A 24,241-nucleotide genomic window follows, 5' to 3' on the forward strand; every position below is an offset into this window, starting at 1 on the left:
AGTTCATTGATCTAGCATCGGCAGAGGGTGATGTATTATTCTAAAGATAAAAATTATCCTAAAATGTATTACAGTTACCCAGCCTCTACAATGTAGATAAGTTATAGTTTCATCTTTTCTAACTCAGGGTGATATTGGGTATGTGAGGACTTTTACATAAAGATTTGTAGATAATAAGGCTTTTGAAGCAAGAATCAAAATTTGGCAGAATTAAATAAATCTCCATGTTAATATAGTTTTCATAACCATAAATACAAGGAAATTCTTGCAGTACCTCTGAAAAACTGTTTTATTTAATAATGGAGGCATCTGTTGACATGAAAACTTTTTTCATTGATATAGTCTGGAGTTACTCCAGTGTAACCTTGTATAATCTCAACTACTAAATAAGAAGATTCTTTGCCTCTTCTGTGCCTTCTTTTGGTATTTAGTGCAATTTTTTGTCACTCCATAGATATTAAATGTCTAAAATGTCTCTGTTATCCTCTCCTCTTCTTCCCACCTTTTCCTTGGTCCTTCTCCTTCTTTCTTATATTTTCCTCATGCTCACTCTTAAAACCTACAGGATGATGGGGCAAGGGTGGCTCAGAGGAAGAAGAGATAATTTCATTATGCATTTCATTCTCTTCTCATGTCAGTGACCACAAAACTCATCAAATGACAAGGGAATGCTTTGATACAATCTCATGACACCCTATTCTCAGACTTCAGGGTGAGGGATATGTTGGCCTTTCTCATGCTTTGTTTTCTTTTTCTGGACCATCAGTGTCAATTAAACAACTCTTTCTCTTTGGCTTCCATGAAGGCTGGAACTTAAATCTGAGGAGAATTAGGCTCTGAAGTTTCCTTTAGCCAGAAGCTCTTCAGAAGACTTCTCTTTATTCCCACCCCAACTCTATTCTACCTCATTTTAATAGTTTTTTATTCTGTGTGACTACTTTGCATTGCATTTACACTTTTATGGTTAGTCCCCTCATAGCTTGGTGGAAATGCACCATTGGCTGTGGTATCTCCATCATTGCTGCTCATACTCCCAACCAGCAATGGCACCATGAGCTCCACAACTGAAGCACTACAGAGCAAACGAGGTGCAGCAGTATTACAAGTCATGGCCATGTCATCTACAGGGAATTTTACAGTTTAGATGATGCTTTCATAGACACGCTATACTTCTGACCCTGTGAGATGACTCAGGTATGTATTATTACTATACTTTATAGATGTGGAAATGAATATTTAAAGCACTTAAGGACTTGTTCAAAGTCACAGCTCCGGAAGTTGGTTCTTGCATGTCTGTGCCACATAACACTGTCACAATTATGTCTCTTACATGTTAATGCTTTTTTTCCCCTTTAGATCTGGGACTTATGATTGATAGGGTCATTTTTAAATTATTTAAAAACCAGTTACGCTTATATATGCCTGGCACCCACATTAGCCTGTTTCGATGGAATTACATTTGACAGGCTTTCTTTGGAAACTCACAAATATTCCTGCTGATATTCCAGAGATGACTCTTCTGGCAGGTCTTGCATATTCCCTGAGAAATCCTGTTGAACTTGCTCCTTGTGAGTTTGGGGAAAGAGTGCTGTGGCTGGGCTGTCCCCCTCAGTTTTGGGGATGCCATCCTGAAACGTGGAATAACCAACAGAAATGTCTTCCTCTGAGACAATAGGAGGGTGATCGCAGGTCTCGCTTTCTTTAGAAACAGCTTGCTCCTCTTTCTGCTTGTGCTGTGCAGTGCACAACTCCTCCTGAAGTACTGAGAACCCTAAAGGGAGAATGATTTAAGTATTTAGTTGAAGCTTACCTATACTGAATGGATATTTATTAAGTAACTACTGTGTGCTACATCCTGAGATAGGCCCACGGATTATAAAGATGAAGAAGACACCATGTCCACCTTCAAGATACTGATCATGTAGAAGAGTCCAGACAAGTAAGAGTCAATTCCAATGCAGAGCAACTGGGCCACAGGTGCCAGTCAATGAGTGTGGGAGCACCTAACATGGGCTTAGGATTTGGAAAGGAAATGCAGAGTGTGTTACATGCTAAGGAGACCTAATGGTAAGCAGGAATTGACTGAGATAGTCAAAGCATAGAATCTAAAGAGTAAGAAGAGTGACAGTTAATAATCAGCATAATAAATAATGGCTAATAGGCACCATTCCAAGTGCATTGCAAGTATTAACTTGATTAATCCTCACTCTGACACTATGAGGATAGTACTCTTTTCATGTAGAGTCTCTTATGACAGGCTAAGGAATTTTATCATATCCAGGGAAATGAGGAGTCATTGAAAGATGTTTAGCAGAGGAGTGATTGGCATTCATCTATTTATTCATTTATTCAACAGATACATTTTGAGCATCAACTTTGTAGTATGTGCTGCTTAAATGCTGGACACATAGCAGTGAACAAGATAGAAAAAGCTTCTGTTCTCACTGAACTTGCATTTCTGCAGATATATATTTGTGATAAATATTGGGAGAAAACTAAACCAGGATAAAGGTAGAGGATAAATGGGGCTAGTATTTTAAATAGACTTGTCAGGAAAGGCTCCACTTAGGAGGTGATACTTGAGCAGTGACCTAAATAAAATGAGAGAAAAAGATAAATGTTGATCTAGGAAAGAACATGCTAGGGTGGAGAGAGCAGAAAATACCAGGGCCCTGAAACAGGAGAATGCAGAGGGTGCTCCAGGAATGGCAAGGAGGCCAGGTATGAAGGAGCAGTGAGACAGGGAGAGTGGTGGGAGATGGGGAAAAGCCATGAGGCTTTTGCTCAACACTCAGATACATCATCATTTACATCTGTGAAAAGTAAGCTGACACAGAAGGAAAAGACTCAGGAGAAACGCCCAGTAAAGTAGAAAAAAAAGACAAAGAATAAGCGAAGCAAAAATGTCATGAAAATTAAGTAGAGAAAGTGTTTTAAGAAGAAAGGCTTCAATATTCATGCCAAATGTTACTCAGAGGCAAAGTAAGTTGAAGACTGAGAACTTCCTGCTAGACTTGACAACGAGGAAACAACAGGTGAATTTTAAAAGACTGACAAGAGGGAATCATAGAGAGAGCTCTAGAGAGAATGGGCAGAGAGGACGCAGAGACGGGACATTCAGCCTGTTCTTTGATTGACTAGAGGGAATTACAGAGAGAACTCTAGAGGGAATGGGCAGAGAGGACGCAGAGACGGGAAGATTAACTAGAGGGAATTCTAGAGAGAGTTCTAGATGGAACGGGAAGAGAGGACGCAGAGACGGGAAATTCAGCCTGTTCTTTTAAGAGGGTTCCTATAAAATGGATAGAGTAACAGCAATAATACCAGGGGGACATATAGGGTAGAAGGAGTTATTTGCTTTGTTTTGTTTTTAAAGATGGTATCTATTAAAGCATGGTTTAATGCTGTTGGGTACAGTCTAGTGGAAAGAAGCCAAAATGGATACTTGCAGGAATGGAGTCCCTGACTGGGTAAAAGGAGATGAAATCTAGTACAAAACAAGAGATGATGGCTTTAGCAAAGTGAGGAAATTTTGTCCATTTTAATAGGATGGAATGTAGAGTAAGTATATGCATTGAGATACACTCATGTTAGTAGATTTGTGGTGGAAAAATATACATATTTGCTTCTGATTATTCCCATATTTTCTAAGAAATATGAAGTGTGGTCATGGGCTGGGAATAAATAAAGAAAAGAGACAATGTTGGAGGTTTGAATGAAGAAGAGAACATGTAAAATAGAGATAAAACAGAGAGAAAAAAATAGTGTTAGAGACCACAAATGAATGAGAATAGGTTAGGGAAACTTTGATACTGAAAAGGTGGTAGAGCCAATGGCTGGAGGTCCCCGCAGGTCTGAAGGACTGTTGGTGCAGAAATAAAAGAGGAAATGTACAGTCATTGGTAGTGACATAATCCTAGTTGTCTGCCTAAAAATGCGTGGCTAAGGTAGAATAAAAAATATAAGTGTAAGAAGTGCCACCATGGAATTGAGGAAAGGGGATTCAACGGATCATTTCGTCACCTGTGAAATAACAAAGAACAAGCATGAAGCAGAGGTGGGAGGGTTCTATAAAACAGGGAGGAAAGCCTCAGGGTAGCGAGAAAAAGAACGTATGATCACCATAGGTCATGGTCTACCTTCTGAATAAAAAAGACAGTATGTCCAGTGCCTCAATTAACCACACACAGACGCAACACACACACACACACACACACACACACACACACACAAAGTTTGACCTTCACTATGATCCAGTGTAATGGTCTGTTCAATTTCTGCATAACTATGACTGATGCGCTCCTGGAGAGGTTCTGTATTGGTCTCCATGAGATGAACAATGTCCATTCGGTTGATCTTGGTGAGACATTCAATGAGGTTGGTATCTGACATATTAGAGAAAGAGCATTTATTACAACTTTAAAAATCTTTTTCACTCAATTGGCTTACTACATTTTTGATATCTGTACAGGAAACAATCAAAGCCTAATTAAATGTCTTTGTACAAGTAAGCAAACAGACAAAAGAGATATGTACAAAAAAGGTGGCACAGCATGGGCACAAGCCCTAAACATAGAATTGTCAGATAACATACGGGACATCTGCCATACCTGAATTGCAGAACAAAAACAAATACTTCTTTAGTATAAATATGCCCCAAATATTACATGGGACATGCTTATGCTAAAAATGTATTTTCTGACCACCTGAAACTTAAATTTAACTGGGCGCTGTTGTTTTTATTTGCTAAATCTGACACTCCTACTTAGAAGAATGTGAAGAGAAGGAATGATCAATGTAGACTGGATGTTATTTATGAGTAAAGGAAGCAGAAACAGAGGTAATGTACTACCAAGAAACAAAGCAATTGTATACGCTTATCAACATTTTAAAAACATTAGGGCTTGAGTAACATTACTGTTAGAAGTGAGGGCTCTTATCATTTCCTACACTTAATGCTGTTCATACACATATCATGCAAGAGTCTTTATGCAACATGTGACAGTAACTTGTTCTCATTTGCTTAGAGTAGTTCACTAAGTTCTCACTCAACATCATTGGTAGGTTCTTAGAAAACAATGTTCCGGTCACAAAACACTGTCAAACTTCTAAATAAAACCCCAAACACTGTTAATACTAAACACTGAAGTGAAAATGAGTTACACATACATTTAAGAAAGATTAATAAATATAAGTGAGATAATTATTCAATTTTTGAGGAACCAATGAGTGATGGTGGTCATAGTGGTGGTGGGATTCAGTCAAGGAATAAATCTTCGCAAAGTGAAAAACGTAAGGAGCACCTCCTCCCACCATGCCGTTCATAAACAAACAATAACAAATATGGTGGGCTTGCTGAGCACTTGTATAATTATCATACACTGTACACACTTTATTTGACAACAGTTTGTATTCATTCATTCATTCATTCATTCTTTTCCCAATCCCCTTATTCAGTTCAGGGTCTCAAGTGGCTGGAACTTAACCTAGCAGCTCAGAGCACTTTGCTCGGGAACCACCCTGGGAGAGGATGCCATCCCACTGTAGGGTGCATTTGCAAACACCCACACCCATTCAGACTGGGACAATGTAGAAACATCAGTGAAACTAACGTGCACATCTTTGGGATGTGGAAGGAAACTGGAGTACCGAGGAAACGGCCACACAAACATGGAGAGGATACAAAAACTATACACAAACAGTGGCCTTGCTGGGAATTGATTATTTTTTTCCCAACAACGTTATAAGGAAATGACATTGAAGAAAATGATATTACTCAATGACTTGTTGCACTTCAATTAATAGCATTTGTTACTTTACTATTTTGCTGAATTTGCAAGATGCAGTTGTTGAGCAAGCCATGTCCAACTTTAGCGCAGTATACACATAGTTCCCCACTTACCCGTGGCATGTTTCCCATCCCTCTCTAACCAGTACTTCAGCAGTGCATGACTCTGGTCTTGAAGAGAGTTGGGATTTTCAATTCGAATTTGATGAATTTGCTCCTCAGTGAAATCCAGTTCTCTTGCTAATTCTAGAAGATAAAATACTACTTTGTAAACACATTAACATCAAAGTTCTAGTCTCTACAACTTGCTTTGTGATTTTGTAAACAATGTGTTTTTCATATTGCGGTGAGTATTTGGGTTCTTTTATTCCTACATATTAGAAGTGACTCTTATATGCCTTTTTCTTCTAGTATTAAGTGTGGACTTTTTTCCCCTAAAACTGGGTATAGAATTGATCACTGCATACTGAAAATAGTAAGTGTGAGGTAGTGATGATAAGATACGTATAATTCAGGCCCATTTGATTCCAAAATGCAAATGAGATCATTAATATTTGCTTATACTTTTAAGCAAGATAATGGAAAATAAATGACTGATAACGAGAAAAAAAAATTTCCCTTTAATTAACATAGGTGATACTTTGAGTATTATAAATCCTTTTTCTGGATACTTTGATAAATACTAGTTGTAGCTATATTATGGTGGTTGGATAAATTCCTTTATTTGATTTGATGTCATGTGAATAAGAGGTCGAGGAAACATTAATTGATCCAAGGAAGAAGACACAAAGTCTTCCTTTGAATTCTATTAACATTTCATACGGACTGGGTGGGCCCCAGTAGCTCATGCCGGTAATCCTAGAACTTTAGGAGGCTGAGGCAGTAGGGGTTGCTTGAGTTCAGAAGCTAAAGACCAGCCTGGGCCACATAGTGAGACCCCATCTCTACAAAAAATAATTTAAAAAAATTATCTCTGTGTGGTAGTGTTTGCCTGAGCTCCTAGCAACTCAGGAGTCTGGGGCCAGAGGATCACTTGAGCCTGGGAGTTTGAAGTTACAGTGAGCTATGATTGAGCCACTACACTCTGACCTAGGCAATAGAGCAAGATCCTCTCTCTATAAAACAAAACAAATAAAACAATAAACAAACAATTACATATGGATGCTTATACATTATGGGGTGTGTGTGTGTGTGGGTGTGTAAATGGGTGACTTCTTTTGAAGGAAATTTGACAATATCTTTCAAAATTAAAAATATATGTATCTTTTTTCCCAGCAATTCTACTTCTAAGAATATACCCTATAGATATGCTCACAAAAACATACCAAGGCACAAGAATACTTTTTGCCGTTACCAGGAAACCACCTGAAGCCCGTCAACAAAGGCCACCGATAAACTTATAGAACTTCCCTATAGTGGAATTAAATAGCCCCTTAAAAGAATGAAATACATATCTCTATGTTAACAGACTATTTATGAGGAATATTATTCAGTAAATATTTTTCTTACTTTTAAATAACAGGCATAAATATAGGCATTGTATATTTTTTCTAAAAGCATGAGAAAGTATTAGCAGTTACCTCTGAGGCACAGGCTAGAAGACAGAAGAAGGTGTGAGAGCCATATTTACTTTTCATTTTATGTCATTCCATATGGTTGTAGGTTTGAATTTTTACCAAATATATACATATTGCGTTGAATATGTAGGTATGAGTACAAACATATTTAAGGAGCAAAAGAAATACTTCTGAATGTTATCTGGTAAGTCAATCAGGGATAGCTTGGTACCATTGTCTCCCCTAAATCCCTGAATTAATTAAGTTTGATCAGTATGTAAGGATTACTTTAAAATCATTAAAAGTGAGAAAATGGCTACTCCTCCTGTTTCCAGTCATCTACTCTAAATTATTAGTTATCTTTATGAGTATTACGGGCTCCTATTCATCACCAAATCTAAGAAATTGAAAGGAGAATAATATTACTTTATCATGTTTGTCTCTTTAAAGTAGTCACAGTGATATTAAAAAAAAAAAAGACTTAAAAAAATAAAACCAGACTGACAATCTTGCTTTAATAGGTTAAGTCCCAGGTAGATGAAAAAGTATAGTTTTTAAAACCTACAAATCATAATTTATAAATAAAGTATATTAATTTTAGATTTCACTTTTTCTTAATAAATTATTAACATAAAATTTCTATACTTAAACACTCTAATTTCTCAAAAATATTATTAAAATATCTCATTCATGTGTGTTTTAACACTTAGCCAAAGCAAATTTTAGTGTTGTTTACTATGAAGATTTTTGACATAAGGTATCTAAAAGAAGTAGCCCTGGTTAAATTTCACATTAAATTTGATAATAATTACATCTAAAATTGATATGAAACATAATAATCTCCCCCTAATTTAGATCTCTACAACTGCCAAAGAAGGTTCCTGAAGGTTGCTATGTTCTCTAAATCTTCAAATAGAAAGTTTTATTATTCTAAATTTCAGAGATGACAAAAGGCCTGCCCTGGGCTACACCATTAACTGATGCAGAGCTCAGGTTTTCTAGTTCTTAGTTTGTTCTTCTTTTTATATATTCTTTCTCAAGAAAGGGGTGGGGGTACCTTTTATGTCGTTAATGACACTTGACTAATGCATCTATGTCAGGTTTTATTGGAAAACTGGGTCACATTCTTTTTACCTGTCCAGCTGAAGCCAAGGTGATCAGCAATATAAGCCAGCCTTTCCTCGATCCGTTCCTGCTCATCCTGTGGATCTGGAGAAGGTCAAAAACAGAATGGCCAAAGGTTGTCTATGACAGGAGAGGAACCACAGTACTGATTCATTCAAAGAAAGGAAGTCACTTCTCCAAATACTTGAAAGCACAAACTATATATTACATTTCAGATCATACTGTGTGTCTGATTTCCGGGGTGGAATGGGGAATAGATCTAATATGAATCATGAAAACCATCTGCTTCCATATCTCTTTAATCAAGACTAGTTACTAGACATAATTATATAAGTTGCTGATTTCTAGTAGTCTTATGACTTTTCTTTTAAATTATCAGAGAGAATACTGCCCACCAGAAGATCACCATCTTATTCACGAAACACCAGAGAAATCATAAATGAGATGCAGAAGTGGAGCAATTGGCTAGGACCTCCTATTATTGCTTGTGGAGGGATAGATCATTTCCAGGTCATGTCTGAAAGGAATCACATCAGAAAGTCACAAGAGATCTCGATCATGAGTTGATCAGACCATCCTGATTAGTATGGCCAGAAACAACATTTGCCTTGGTCCTGGTGATCTTGGAGAAAGGAAGATAAAAGCACATGCATTTATATGTGTATATTGTATTTGTATGCATACATGTCTTTTGGACAAAGTTTCTGCCTGTTTGCTATTAAGCTTATATACTACTTACTCCTATAAACTATAATTTTCTCATTCATTTTAACTTCCACAGATTGATGGGCAGCATTTTACACCATGGTATAGGAAATTTTGCATAACCCAAATTTAGGAGTAACAGTCTTCATTGTAGAGATATTGGAAGAACACAGGCTACTTTTCAAAGCCATCTATGGTTTCCTTTTTGATAACTCAAAGAGCCATCATCCACTCACAGTCAACTTAAACTGTGCAAAGTTTGAGTTTTTGTTGTCTGCTGCATCTAATTTGAATACATTCTCCATTCATCTACCACATAAATGAAAAGCATATTTTTACCTTAGGTTTGTTTGCTTAAAGTATTTACCAATGGTATCTGAAATCCAACCTTTCTGAATCAAAAACAGATCCACAATAATTAGAATTTCATGTTATGTGAAATCTTCTCAAGCAAATGGCTTCCTAATGGTTACAAAATTGTACGTACAAATTATTTTAACGAATGCAAAGGTAAGAAGAAAAGCAATGAGTCTTTATGCTATGAAACAAAATCCAATATATTCATGTGCAAAAGTGCTTAATTTGAGTCTAAGCTTGGGACTTCAGAACAACAAAACTCAAAGCTCGCATGGCCTTATTACGTGCAGAGGCTAAAGAAAGGCAAGATCACTGTTGCCTGGTTATTATGTTTATGTTTTCCATAAGCATTCTCATTACTCAATCTTGAGATTGTTTTCTTAGACAAGAGTATACAAAGAAAGCACAAAACACAAAGGGCTTACACAAACACATTAGCCACTACAGAAAGCTTAAAGAAAATGAGACACAAATCATCAAATAAAACAAACATACAAAGAAACTATATCAATTTTATGACATGCGTAGCACAGGGAATCCCAGTGGCTGGCAAATACCTTCAGCATGGTCATGGCCATTTTCATCAGGGATGCGTTCAATCAGAGTCTCAATAGACTCATCCCAAATGGGCCTTGTGTCAAAGATGTCCTCAGGAACTGAGTGCTCGGTCTCAACAGGTGGCAGATTTTCAATTACTGAAACTTCCAGGGCACTACTACTTTCATCGTCTGAAACTAGTTCCTGCTCCCTCTCTGACTGTGTCAGCCTATCCACTAACTTGGAAGCCTCATCACTAATCTCTTCAAAGAATTCTATGGAATTTCTGTAAAGGTCAAAGAAATGCTCCTTACTTTCTTTTGTGGGGCTCACGCCCCCCCTGCAGGAAGATGCGGTGCTTCTGCTCTTAACTGGCAATCGGGATGCAAGTATCTTTGGTCGTGTGGCCCCTTCTTCTGATTCTAACTCAAGTTCCTCTGCCCTCTCTCTGCTCTCTGTTTCTGTCTCAGTGTAACTTCTGGTTTTTACTGGGCATTTGATCTTTGAGTCCAAAGAACTAGCATCAGATTCAGATTTGCTCCTATTATCTGGTGTGATGCCTGTCATGTCCTGTCCCTGAGGAGCCACCGTCTTCTGGACAGAGGTGTCTAGATCTGAGAGCTGCTGTTCGACTCTTTGGAGGGGTACTTTGACAGGGAGTTTGGACTTTGGTTTTGCTTCATCCTCCTTATTTTCCTCATCTACACTGGATAGAAAATCTTCAGAGAGTGAATTCTCATATTCTGCAGATGGAAGTGCTAGGGTGGAAGTGGGCATAGTCCTTACAGGAATTTTGGATTTGCTGTCAGTAGAAGGCACGTTCTCCATGGGTGCAGTAGGAATTTCAATCACTGATTTCTGTTCTTCTGGGGAAGAATCAGGAGAGGCATCACCCTTATCTGAATAAACAGACCTGGTGATTGTGGAAAAATCTAACTGGGCTTGTACAACTAGTTCAGAAGAGTCGGGGCAGGATATCTGCTTTACATCAGACAGAGGAGGTGTATCACCCGTTTGCATGGTGGAGAGGTCCTTGGTCCCTACACTACCAGTTTCTTTTGTCAGTGTTTCAGTGGAGGCTGAAATCCCCATTTGGGAGTTAAGTTGAGCATCTGAAGCAGGTATTTCCACTACTTCCTCACTCAGGTCATCTGGAAGTAAGTCTGCTTCATCATCCACTGTTTCTTTTGATTCTGAAAGCACTAGTGACTCAACTGATGTCTCCAGCTGTAGCGGCTCAGCCCCAGCAGCCTCTTCTTTCACATCTTCAGAGGGAGTCTCTTCCCTGGATTCTTGACCAATTTGGAAAAAGTGAAAACTTTCATCTGCGTAGGACCTTTTGGTCATATCGATGGCACCACTTCGGGTCATCTCAAACAATTTTCCTTCCTGAAATAGAAATGGGTTTTGCTCACTTGTTGGGGTTCCCTCTTCAGTTGGGGTCCTAGCAGGAGTGGTGTCAGGGGTGGTACCCTGTGATTGTCTGTCTACCATCAAACCAAATATCTTTTGTTCTTCCTCTTTCACACGAGCCTCAAAGGCTTCGTCGTCTTCCCGAATTTCACTCCAGGAATCAGAATCCACATCAGTTTTTGTGATGATGACTTTGCTTATTTGTTCACCAACAACTGCTGTTGTAGCTGACACAGTAGGCTTGAGAGATGAAGAGGTGCTGTCTGATTGGATTTCCCACAAGGTACTTTCTTGTTGGGATTCCTGGCTCTCAAAATTAGATTCTTTGCTTAAAACAGTTCCACCAGAGGAGCTTGCCACTACAGCGTCTTCAGCAGAGGATGTGATGGTAACAGAATACACTTCAGAAGAGTGAAAATTTGTGGGGTGATCTGCATCTGTTTGGGTTTTGCTTTCTTCACTAGAGAAAAAAGATTGGGAAGGGACATTTTCATAAGGGCTAGTGATTTGGGGATCATAGATTTCATCAGTCTCGGCTAGGTCGGACATGGGAACATCCATGGAAAATCTATCTGTTTGAGTAGTAATGGATGAGTCTTGAGTGGGGCAGTCCTTTGTTAAGTTCTCAAATATTTCATCAGTTCTTGTGACCTCTGTTTTTTGAGTAGAAGATGTGGCAGATATGTCTTCATCCAATTCTTTTCCTTCAGATACCAAACAATGAGGGAAAGAGGACGAAGATGAAAAGCTTTCACTGGGGCAATCTACTTGTGGAGATTCTGCTGTAGAAACATCAAGCTCTTTTCCTTCTGTGTCTTTTTCATGAGTGCCTTGGAGAGTGAATGATTCTTTATAGATGACTGGCTGTTCATCAACATTATCACCAGTCGGACTCTGCAGACCTGAAGAGACAGGAGCAGCTGAGCTGCTAGGACTCATGGCCTCACATCCATGGCCATCACAGGTTTTTGGCTGATCAGTGTCCCTGTTTAGCTTATCATCAGACCTGTCTGCACCCTCAATGGAAACTGCATGACTGTCTTCAGCTAAATGGGATTCAGAATCTTTTTCTTCTTCTGATTTGCCTGGCTCTTCCTGAGTGTCTTCACTCATCTTGAAAGTATATTGTTTGGAAACAATAGGCTGGAACTGTACTTCTTCTGGACTAGAATTGGAGTCCATGCTGGATGGAAGTGGAGAAGGAGGTTGAACTCGAATCACTGGTTCTGGTAAGAGACCCGAGTCAGCACCTTTTTTTAGCTGTGTCAACTCAGGTTCACTTTCTGAGGAGGAAGACACCTTCCTGCTCTCTGAAGTTACTAATACAGGGACACCACTTTCATCCTCCTCACTGCCTATATGTTTTGGTTCATCCACATCTGCTGAACAGTCAGCATCTGGGTCAGAGGATGAAGAAGATTCTTCTTGTTTGGGTTCTTTTTTGTAGTCCCTTTTCTGCTTTGCTTCCTGTTCAAGTTCATCAAACGTTTTGATTTTCGTTACCATTTTAAACATTTCCTCTTCAGGTGTGAACCTCTTTTTCTCCCCGTTTTCTGAATCATCCTCCTCTGCACATTCATGAATCACAGCTGGTTTTGGTGTACTTACATCTGTGGTTTTGGGTGTTACCTCGTAGCTGACTTCCTCGGAGCTGGGGGTGTCAGGAGAAAGGGGGCTCTTCCCTGAGCTCTCCATGAGCGATGTCTGCTCAAGACTGTCATCCTCAGCGCTGCCATCAGGGTCTCGGAGTAGCCGGGACCGTGCAGAGGCCACTTCCATCAAGAGTTCTGTTTTGGCAACAGCTACAGGAAGAGGAAAGTGACTTGGAAAAATTCCAGCCTTCATCTTTGGTTCAACAGGGCTGCTTTCCAGAGAGTCACGGCAAGGGGATTCTTTCAGAGGACTTGGTTCCAGAGAATCAGGGGTTTTGTGTGAGGAGTTATCTTCTAGCACAGGGCTGGCTTCCAGAGAGTCTTTGTGGCTCACTGCTAATGAGTCATCAGCCACAGCACTGAGGACTTCACTATCTCGACTAGGGAGTGCAAGTTCTAACCCTTGGGGACTTCTAATGACTCCCTGAGGCTTTGATTCAGTTTCTGTATCTGTCTTTACAGAAGCCTCAGGCAGCAGCGAGGCCTTTGTCTCCTCTAACGTGGCTGTGGATTCCTGAGCCTCACTATCAGTTTGTGTCTTGTGGGCTGAACTACCAAAGGTACACTGACTTTCATCACAGGCTGCCTCCTCAGTCAGTCCCGTGGGTGTCTCTTTCGCTAATGCTACACTACAGCTGCCTGTGCAATCATCTTCTCTTTTGGGACCTGTGTCTTTGGGAGACTCTAGAGTGGCCTCGTTCTGAAAACCCTCAGTAGAGGTCTCTGAGCCCTCAGTGACTGTGGCACCTTGCTCTTCAGAGCCACCAGTAATGTCTTTGGTTGCAGAATGCTCTTTTTCTGTATGAATTTCTGTGGTGGTTTCTACCTTGGTGGTTTCCTTTGTTTCCCCAATTTGCTCCTCACTTTTCTTTGGTGAGAAAGAAAGGCTTTCTGGGCTCGTCTCGGGGGTCTCTGCTAGGCCCTCATGCTTATAGCTTTCTTCTGAACTAATCTGAGGGGTCCCCTCCATCAGGCTGCCACACGGAGAGCCTGCTACCCCCTCATTCTTTAGGCTTTCAGAACTGCCATCTAAAGCACCGCTCTGTAAAGACAGAGCTGGAAGGAACTCATCTTTCATGTAGTCGAGGGGAAATGTCGTGTTGAAAGGACTAGTGAGTACTTGGTCTAAGTGAAGCTGTGCCTTTTCCGTCTCCTCACTCAGTCGGAATTGTTGGTATTTGTCATTGTCTTCCAACTCTTGCTTAATGACTGCAGAGAAGTCAGTGGAGGTTTTCCTATCTGGGCTGATCTGGAGATCCATATCTCCCTGCTCATCAGCCATCTTTTCTTTGGGGACTTCGCTCTCTCTGTGGCTTTCTTCTTCAGGTGCTGACGGAACAGGTTCAGGTATTTTGTGGCTGAGACTTTTCTCCTTTTCTGCGACTGCATCTTCTTTCTTAGTCCCTACAGAGGAAGCACGAACTCCTCTTTTGGATTCTGTCACGCCCGTTACAGGGAGTCTCTGACCTCGTTTGATGGTCTGATTCTCTGTTTTCTGTGTTTCTCTCTGGGTTAATATCGGCCCCTTTTCTTTTTCTACCCTAACTTTACCTTTCTCTTGTGGCTGCTTTTGTTTTGCTGATTTGTGCTCAAAGAGTCCAGTTTTATGTTTAGAAGGGTCCTGACCTGACTGAAAAGCCTTCATCAACTCCCGAACAGACATGGTTTCCTCGATCCTCTCTGTTTTTGAAGTGGGGGATACAGGTGGTTGCTTTTCCGTTTTGCCAGAAGGTGACACAGGCAGGTGCTTCTCAGTTTTCCCAGTGGTTGATACAGGTGGGTGCTTGTCTGTTCTTCCAGAGGGTGAAACAGGCAAGCGTTTTTCTGTTCTCCCAGGGGATACTGGTGGGTGTTTCTCTGTTCTCCCGGAGGGTGATACAGGTGGACGTTTGTCTGCTTTGCCTGAAGGTGAAATAGGCGGGTGTCTTTCTGTTTTTGTAGATGACACAGGGGAGTGCCTTTCAGTTTTTGTCGAGGGTGATACAGGTGAGTGTTTCTCAGCTTTATTCGACGATGACACAGGTGAATGTCTTTCCGTTTTTGCAGAGGGTGACACAGGTGAGTGTTTCTCAGTTTTACTTGATGGTGATACTGGAGGGTGCCTTTCGGTTTTTGCAGAAGAGGAAAGAGCAGAGTGTCTTTCTGTTTTAGAGGATGGAGACCCTGGTGCATGTCTCTCTGACTTCAGAGAGGGTGATGCAGCTGGATGTGCCCTGTGGGTGGTTTTTTTTGGCACGTCCTCCTTGCCTTTGACTCTGATGGGCAACTTGCTTCGACCTTTCTGTTCATCTTCCACTCGCTTCTGAAGGGCCTTTACTTTGTCCTTTATGGAACCAATGGGAGTTTCTTCTATCAAAGGAGATGTGGCCTTGGCAGTGGGAAGAGGTTCAGGGGCTAAACCTGGGTCTTCATCTAATGACTCTTCTGAACTACCTTTTTTAAGTTCAGCTTTCTCTGCACTAGCTTGTAAACCTTCCTCTTTTTGTTTCTGCTTTTCTTTTAATTTCCTTCTCACTGGCTTCTTTATTCCCAAGTTTGGTTTGTGTTTCTGTGTACTCTGTGTCTCATCTGGGGGTTTGTCTTTCCCTTCCTTTTCAGAGCTCCTGCCAACAGACAGAGCCTCACTTTTCTTCCCTGCCTTATCTTGAACTGTCTGTGGCTGCTCTTTGGGAAGAGGCACATAGGAATTCAGATCGTCAGTAAGGTAGTTCACTAGCCCAGTTGAGTCTTTCTCTACTTTTCCTTTGATCTCTTTATCTACTCTAACTTCTACACATGGATATTCAGTGATTTCTAAAGGTGCTTTTTGCTTAGCCTCTTCTATTTCCTCATCACTGACAATAACCCATTCCTCTTCCACTAATCCTCTCTCAGACCGAGAGCGCTGCACACTGCCTTCATCTCTGGTGCAGGTTCCACTTCTCAGGATTTCATTCACTTTCTCTAAGTCCTCTTTAACTCTTTCAACGATTTCAAAAGGCTCTCCTGGCTCTTCCTCAGCAGCCTTCACCAGCTCCTTCACTTTAATGGAACCTGCCTTATCAGACACATCTGTGGTCAAGATGGCGGTCATTTTGATCAAATCTTGTTTCATCTCAGAAACTTCAGAGAGCAAGTCCGGACTTGCTAGGACAGGAACTTCATTAACCAGGTGACTTTTCAGGACAGATGTTTCTGTAGATTCTGTCTCATCATCTTTGATGTGAATGAAAAACATTGAAAGTAAAATGGAAATCAAAAAAGATATTGGCAAATGTAATCAGGACTGAAACGACACAGCGTCTTTTCCTGTTGTGGTGGAAGGGGCAACAAAATGGGCTGGGAATGGTAGATCCACAAGGCCTCAGGGTACAAGAGCAAAGCAAGGCTAACGGAAAAAAAAAAAACTGAAAAGGAAAAATGAGCAGGAAATAACTTGCTTAATTTTTCTCACTTGTAGCACATCCACACATACAACAAAGCTAAAACAAGACACACATACACAAAAAAACCCATTTACATATCAAAACAACACAGTGAAATTACACAGAGGTATCTCAAGATTGTTCAGATGTTACAGATCAATGTTGAAAAACAAAAAACAACCATGGGGAAAAAATAAGAAAAAAAGCATTAGAAATTGCAGAAAGTTGATTTCCTCTAGGAGAAAGCCAGTAGTCGCAAGCTCAGAGTCACATCTAATGATATATATACATTTTTAATCATATAAAAATCTGAAATTTGGTATGTTTAGTTGTACCAATATACAAAGACTATATAAAATATATCTGAATCAGCTGCAAACCGGCATTTCATCTAAGGGAAATTCACACCTGACAGTGAAACAGTCTGGTACTACGAGGCATGGTCCTTTCCTTGGAGCAACCTCCTTGTTTAGACACAGAATGGACAGACCAAGGAGGGAAATAAAGGAAAGGAAAGAAAAACAACAGAAACAACAATTGTGATTAAACTTATATGTGAGTCCACAGTTAAAATGTGATGCATGGCAACCCAAGTCAGAGACAGTCACACAGGACACACGCACAGTTTATGTAAGCCAAGTTATTTCCATGCAAAGCAAAGGTGGAGTAAAACTGCCGGGAGAGGCGGCCTTGCTGAAACACATGGGCAGGAGGATGGCAGGAATTTAGAACAGATATGTAAAACGTTACTGTGGTGAAGTGTACTTATTTCCCTAGAAATCCATGCATAAGCTGCTGAAGGTGGTATATTTGAGGCTTACGTTATGGGGTCTTAAACCTATTAAAGGTAAGAAAGAAAACTCAGTAAACTGTTTTAAAATGTACTCATAAAAAGACTTCGGGTGAGAGTCCCTTCCACAGAGCCCTTCTATAGAGATTAGTTTACACCTAGATGAAGATTATTTAATGATTATCTTAAAAGTAAAAGCAAACATAAGTCTGTATTTGAAACTTTTGAAACACTCAAAACACCTAGAAATCATTCAGGAAAATCCATGGCATTATAGCAACATGGTAACATTTTTTTTTCTTTCTTTTTTTTTTGTTAAAAATTGAGCCAGATAGATGAATTAATTTTTAATTCTTACTAGTTTGTATCAGAGGAGCAAAGTAAGGGGCCATTTAAATAGAGTAGTTCTGAAGAAGCAAGTAAGAGAATACAGTAAAATCACTTAAAAAAGGAATCAATTAAGGCAATGTGATATGTCATATAAACAAAAGTGCTTTCTCTTGGGAGGATCTGTATTCGTTGAGATACAGTATGTGAATTTACAGATATAAATATATTAATATAATTTATACCAATACAATTTTTTTCAATTATATAAACCAATGAAAACATCCAGAATCTCAAATATTCCAGATCTGAATAATGATTTAACCTGAGGGTAAATCTCATTCAAAGCAACTTGAGTAACTTGGTAGTAAATTACATTGTCCTAGGACTTTAAAAAAGCCCCCAGATCATTGTATAGAGCCAAATGACCATATTAAACATGGTTCTATGTTTTCTCCTTTTGGGAATACACTCCGAAATACAGCAAATCAAAATAAACTCTGAATTAAAGTTTATTGATCTTAAAATCAATAAATTTTAAAAATCAGATATTTTTAAAAGCATTTGAGGCACAAAAGCAGAAATCTGTAAAATTCAACTAGGGTTTCCACAAGAAGCCAGAGAGTCACTAGAAATAGTCCAACAAACTAAAATGTCAATTGGATATTACAAACCTGAAATAAGCTCTAAGATAGCTCTTTTAAGGTCTGTAAAAACCAGTTCTCTCTCTACTAGATCAGGTTTGGGATTGGCATCATTATTTAAAATTTAAAAGCCCTATAATAAAATGCTGTTGTGATTAGTAAATTTACCAGGGAGTTTTAATTTTTGCATTCTTTGCTCTTCGTTTTTGTTTGTTTTTGTTTTGATTTTTCCAGAAAGTTTTCACAGAAGTCTGTTAGACCTCAGCCCTAAAGACGTTGGTTACACTTCACCACAGTAAAAAGTGCAAGGGAGGGGTGGGGAAGGGGCAGGTGTTGGATGGAGTTAGCATCAGCTAAAAGCTATTAGACAGTATCGCTTTTGCAGGTGTATCCTACAAAAATAATTAGCTCTCTACAGAAGTCACTATTGCATTACATAAAAAGTGATACTGTCATGTCAGTGCTTAAAAAATAATGAGATGACAATGTTATGCTAACAAATGGACAAAACGGTGGGGTGGGTTCCTAAACAAGCATAACAGCAATACCAGGGTTAACAAGGATGTCAAAAGAAAGTGAATGCTTAGATGAATAATCATTGCATTTTACTGCTAAATAGCTCACAAATTAGGTATATTTGTAATTTAACTGGCCAAGCTGCTTTTATAAATATATTAATGATTAATAAGGATAATATAAAAATTTAATTACTAGAGTGGTTAGTAATAGCAACTAGCTTGCATTTTAATTCATGCTTCTTTTTATGGTAGCCAGCTTTCAAACAAACTCAATTTTATTTAAATTCTTACTTTTTTCTGATGTCATATCGATCTGAAAGAAAACATAGATAAATTGAATGGTTACAAATACTGCCTTAGCTCATAGCCCCTGGCGTGCACAAAAAGCTCCTATTCATAATTATAAACGTGGGGCGACATCATAGCTATAGGAAGGTCAGAGTGTTTTTGCTACAGTTTTTCCTGAGAGTCTCCATGATTCTTATCCTGATTTTGAAAAAAAAATTATGTTTTCTACACATGACAGGTAGAAAGTCCTTTCTAACACGTTAATCCTGGGAAGATCTGACCCAGGCTGGTTTTGATGTTAAAATACATATTTATTAGGTAATAAATCAGAAAAAGGGTGAAGTCAGTATTAAATAATCAGTATCCATTAAGTTAGTGGAGAAAAGGAACTAATGACAAACAGCAATGCCAGGGTGATATGTTCTATAGAAGTATTTTCATTATCATTAATAATAAGCCAGCATTCCAGATGCTGAAAAGAATATAAACTGGATCTATTGCTCTGAATAGTTGCAGAAAGTATTTAGTAGGAAAATTATCTAATAGAAAAAGTGATTTGTGAACATGACAAAGGTGGCTTTCCTATCATTTTAACAGCTGTGGTAGTAGGGTCACTGAGAACAGGAAGGAAATTGAGTATATGAAACCAAGAGTATCTGTGTGGTTAAGGGAATGACTTCAGTCTTAAGTCAGTTGTGTATATGGCTATGTACAGCAGGACGGTGAGTTTATAATCACCCCTCTCACCCTGCTCCATTGCCAAGATATCAGAAAAAAAAAAATGAATCCAGGGTCATCTTCTAAACTGGTAAGGCCTTGCATTTTAAGCGGGTGGGTACAAGGGTATTTATTATATTTTTCTTTATATTTTTTTATTTTGAATGCATTGGAATAACATTAAAAAAGAAAACTATATTTGAAAACATTTACATATAGCTAATATGCATCTATCTTAGAAACAAATATATTAAGTTTTCCAATTACGTTTTTCACTTCTATTATAATATTTGGGCATTTTCAGATCTTTGTAAGGGAGACCAACACATTTGCTTTAAATATTGAAGCAGCTATAATTCATATGGCTATTTATTCCAGGTAACCTCTCTAAGATTTGCTTTCTTCATCTATAATGTAATATTTAATAATAGACACCTCATAGGTGGTTGTGAGAGACCAATGTTGATGAGGCATGTGCAACACTTAGTAAAGATCCCACTTTATAAGAAATTAGTAGTAGTAGAATAGTTCTGCATTATAGTATTATAGTCTAAGGAACTGACCAGATGCTTCTTAAAGCTTTTTGGTCTCAGTGCTTATTAAACTCTTTGGTCTTAGGGCCCCCTTACACTCCTAAAAATTACCGAGGAGCCTGAAAAACTTCTAATGGTGTGTGATATGTATAAATAGAGATCTGTATTACAAATGAAAGCTGAGAAAATGCTAGAACCTAAGAGTATGCAAGCATACATTCCATTAATTGCCAGAGTGGCAATATCATCACATGTAATATAGCCTCTGGAAGACTCCTCTGTAGTTTGTGAGGATATAGAAGTTTAAAAGGCAAATTATGTATTAGTACATTAAAAAGTATTAAGATGTTTAATTAAAAATTAATTAATTAAAAATTTAGACATTTATAATGTCTTAGTATAAAAAGAGTTTCAACCACTAGATATCTTCAGACTAAGAACCCCTGAGATGATGGTTTAACTCTTAATAGTCAGTGGAGAAATTTACAAACATGGCAACAATTTATAGTGAAATTTTACTGTTCCCTTAAGTTAGTCCACAAGATGAGAAAACAGGCTTAGAGAGATTAAGTAAAATTGTGCCCCTTTAATTTACTAAGAAGAACTGCCTACCCCTTCTAAGAACACAGGCTAACTATGTGTTCTTATTAGTTAGTGGTTATATCAATGACACAGCTGTTAACAAGTGACACTGTCATAAAATTACCTCTTCCTCCTGTTCTTGATCTGACTCTGATTCCTTTCCACCCCAAGATGCCATGCAAGATGGGAAAAAGAGGGAAGGAAGAGTAGAAAGTATTTAGAAGAAATGGAAAGAGTAAATAAACATTCTTTCAACGAGCATCAACAGGCAAGCATACGGTCAGCATACTCTTTTCTTCTTACTAACAGTTTACAGAAGAAAGGCAGAAAAGAGGATTGACTTACATACAAAGTTTATAGATTTAAGAGACAAAAGATTATAAATATAAATATATATATATTATAAATATACTAATTTCAGATACTAGATCACCACAGCAGTCTCGAAGTTTGACCTTAAATGAACTGGATGGCATTTGTCTTTAGAAATACCGATGATAATATCCCAGTCATTATAGAAATTGGTTGAAAATATTAAAAGCTACAAATAAGCATATGGTGAAAAATTTTCAATACACAGGCAATATTTAGAAGCATTATTATAACAAACAGCTACTAAATTCCTTTTTTTTCTTTTCTTTAATAGAGACAGGGTCTTGCTATGTTGCTCAGGCTGGTCTTGAACTTCTGGACTTAAGCAATCCTCCTGCCTTGGTCTCCCAAAGTGCTGGGATTACAGGTGTGAGCTATAGTGCCCAGCCAAGAGGTACTAAATTCTAAGGTATATTTTCAATGTACAATGTCTGGCATTTTTTTCTTTATGAGTTACAAAATAGCTGGACCATCACAGCATTAGTAGCTGTGTCTGATATGTATTGACTTAGAAATAAAATGTAATAATAAGATCAATGCTTTCTTTAGAGCACATTGAAAGCTCACTGAAATCAGCCAAAGCTCAGTCATCTTTCTATAACACTTAGGTGGCTTGCAGTACGTATTTTTTTGTGGTTCTTATTTGGCATACTGCCTCCAGTGACTCACTACTCATCAGCAATACAAACCCCAAAATACATTCTGCACCATCAGAATACAATGAAATTATGCTCATTTGGGTCAATATACCTATTTCTATATTTTAATTTTTGGAATTACATGTATATTTACATATATAAATAATATTTTATTTTATTCATTTAATAAAAATTTACAATGTCAAACCTAATGTGATGACCTTTTCTCTATATGGTTGATCTCTATTTATAAGAATAATTAGTTATGCAAATATAAAATTTAATAATTGTGGTGGAGGAAAAGAACTATAGGACATTTTTTGTTTTGTGATGTCAAGATTTGGGATGTTAAATATATCCCTACTTCTCCAGGTCTCTGTAGCCACCACTCATCACCCTTCCCAACCTGTCATATAGACACTGACAACTTCTGCATCCACCTACAGATTGCCATGTGAGAGCTTCCAACTCAAAAGAAATATTGGTTAAAAAACTTTAAAAGAATGAAACATAAGTTATCCACAACATTTAATTAATTTAGTTGTCTTATTTGATTTAATTGGAGTATTTAATGAATTACGTGATGGGGAGAGGTTCGAAAAGAAAGTAATTCCTGTAGGTAGACTTGGGGTCAGAAATTAGTGAAATTTTTCTTTTCAACAATGTTTTAAATCTACTCTTCATAACATGGCAAATATGTTTAACTAATCAACTATTTATACTATTTTTTATTCTAACCAATAAGTTACACAAGTTATTTTGCCTAAGCTGCCCTTGAACTCCTGGGTTCAAGTGATCCTCTCACCTCAGCCTCCTGAGTAGCTGGGAGTACAGGTGTGCACCATCACACCAGTTTATGTACTCCTAAAACATGATAAGTTGTAAGATCAATAGGTAATCATTTAGAAAAAAATAAAACACCATAAGGCGCCTCTGAATTTAATAATATGTAAGCCACCTGTGAACTGGTGGTAAACAGAAGTTGATGAACTCTAGTGTTTCGGTTAGGCCAAATGCACTAGTGTGGTCTCAGGAAAGCACATGAAAACAATAATGAAGAAAAGCCAATTAGTGTTAAAAATTTCTTCAAAAAGTTAAATCTGAAGCCCAATTTTCTCACTTCCGTGTCCAATATTAATAGAATTTTTGCATCAAAGTGCATTTAACATAAAATCAGGTGGCACTGCTTTTTTTCTTAAGTGGAAATTGTAAATTTGACAGAGAATCAAACGTGATTATTACATGTGCTTGCATTCAGTCTTTGTTTATACTCATTTTATTAAGTCAGTGCAAAAGTAATTGCTGTTTTTGCTATTACTTTTGCACTGACCTAATACAAGATTTAAATGTCAATTCCTACACTACCTGAAGTGCACTACAGCAGATTTTACGATACCTTTGTATAAATCGGCAAGGTGATATTTAAGTTGCAAATAGCTTGATGCACCAGGCCTCTTGTGGATTTTGGCTCCTTCATAAATGATAGTCGTCCGCAAGGTTCCTGAGTTGTATCGCGTACCTTTAATAAGAAAGACATACATGATTCACCCATATTTGACATGCAGCATTTACTTTAACTAGATGATGCTTTAAAGAGGAAAGTAAAATTCATTTGTTAATGCTAGGTAAGAACTCAAAGGATTTCCTCTTTCTCTTTTCCTTACCATCTGGAAAGCCTTTTTAAAAATCATTCAGCTTTCTTTTTTAGTTTTATTTAAGTACTGTTGACAAAAAAAATGCATAAATTTAAGGTATAAAATATGATGATTGGATATATATATACATTGTGAAATGATTACCGTAGCAAACTGATTAACATATCAATCACCTCACCCTTCTTTTTTGTGATGAGAACACTTGAGATCACTCTTAGTAAATTTCAAGTAAGTAATATATTACATACAATTAACTGTAGTTTAATGCTGTACATTAGATCTTCAGAACTTACTCAGCTTTTTAAATAATTATGGTAAAATATACATAACATACAATTTACCATTTTTACTATTTTGAGGTATAAAATTCAGTGGCATTAAGCACATTCACAAAGTTGTATAATCATTATCTCTATCCAGAATGTTTTTCATCCCAGGCAGAAACTGCCCCCACTGAACAATAGCTCCCCATTTCCCTCTTGCCCAGCCCCTAATAACCCCTATTCTACTTTCTGTCTCTATGCCTTTGCCTATTCTAGGCACAGGTGAAAATGGAGCCAACAGTAGTTACCCTTTTTTTGTTTGGCTTATTTTACTCAGCCTAATGTTTTCCAAGTTCATTCATATTGCATCCTGTGTC

At 38.1% G+C, this 24,241-nt stretch overlaps 1 protein-coding gene across 50 annotated transcripts in view; it reads right to left on the bottom strand.

Annotated features, from left to right (window-relative positions):
- ANK2 (ankyrin 2) overlaps positions 1-24,241 on the bottom strand; it is a 678,679-nt gene that overhangs the window by 13,699 nt on the left and 640,739 nt on the right. For 31 of the 50 annotated variants that reach the window (XM_064383969.1, XM_064383979.1, XM_064383978.1 and 28 more), the window contains 7 exons: positions 23,343-23,465; positions 21,061-21,093; positions 19,108-19,129; positions 8,479-8,553; positions 5,903-6,034; positions 4,242-4,385; positions 1,486-1,771 (listed from right to left, as the gene is read on the bottom strand). In XM_064383969.1, the coding sequence (XP_064240039.1) occupies positions 1,486-1,771; positions 4,242-4,385; positions 5,903-6,034; positions 8,479-8,553; positions 19,108-19,129; positions 21,061-21,093; positions 23,343-23,465 (815 nt within the window). Of the gene's footprint in view, positions 1-1,485; positions 1,772-4,241; positions 4,386-5,902; positions 6,035-8,478; positions 8,554-10,088; positions 16,329-19,107; positions 19,130-21,060; positions 21,094-23,342; positions 23,466-24,241 lie in introns of all 50 variants that reach the window. The other 19 variants (XM_064383974.1, XM_064383975.1, XM_064383972.1 and 16 more) reach the window with 3 other exon arrangements.

Source organism: Aotus nancymaae, unplaced genomic scaffold (genome assembly GCF_030222135.1).
Source record: "Aotus nancymaae isolate 86718 unplaced genomic scaffold, 86718_ANA_hifiasm-v0.15.2.pri h1tg000033l, whole genome shotgun sequence".
Lineage (NCBI taxonomy): Eukaryota > Metazoa > Chordata > Mammalia > Primates > Aotidae > Aotus > Aotus nancymaae.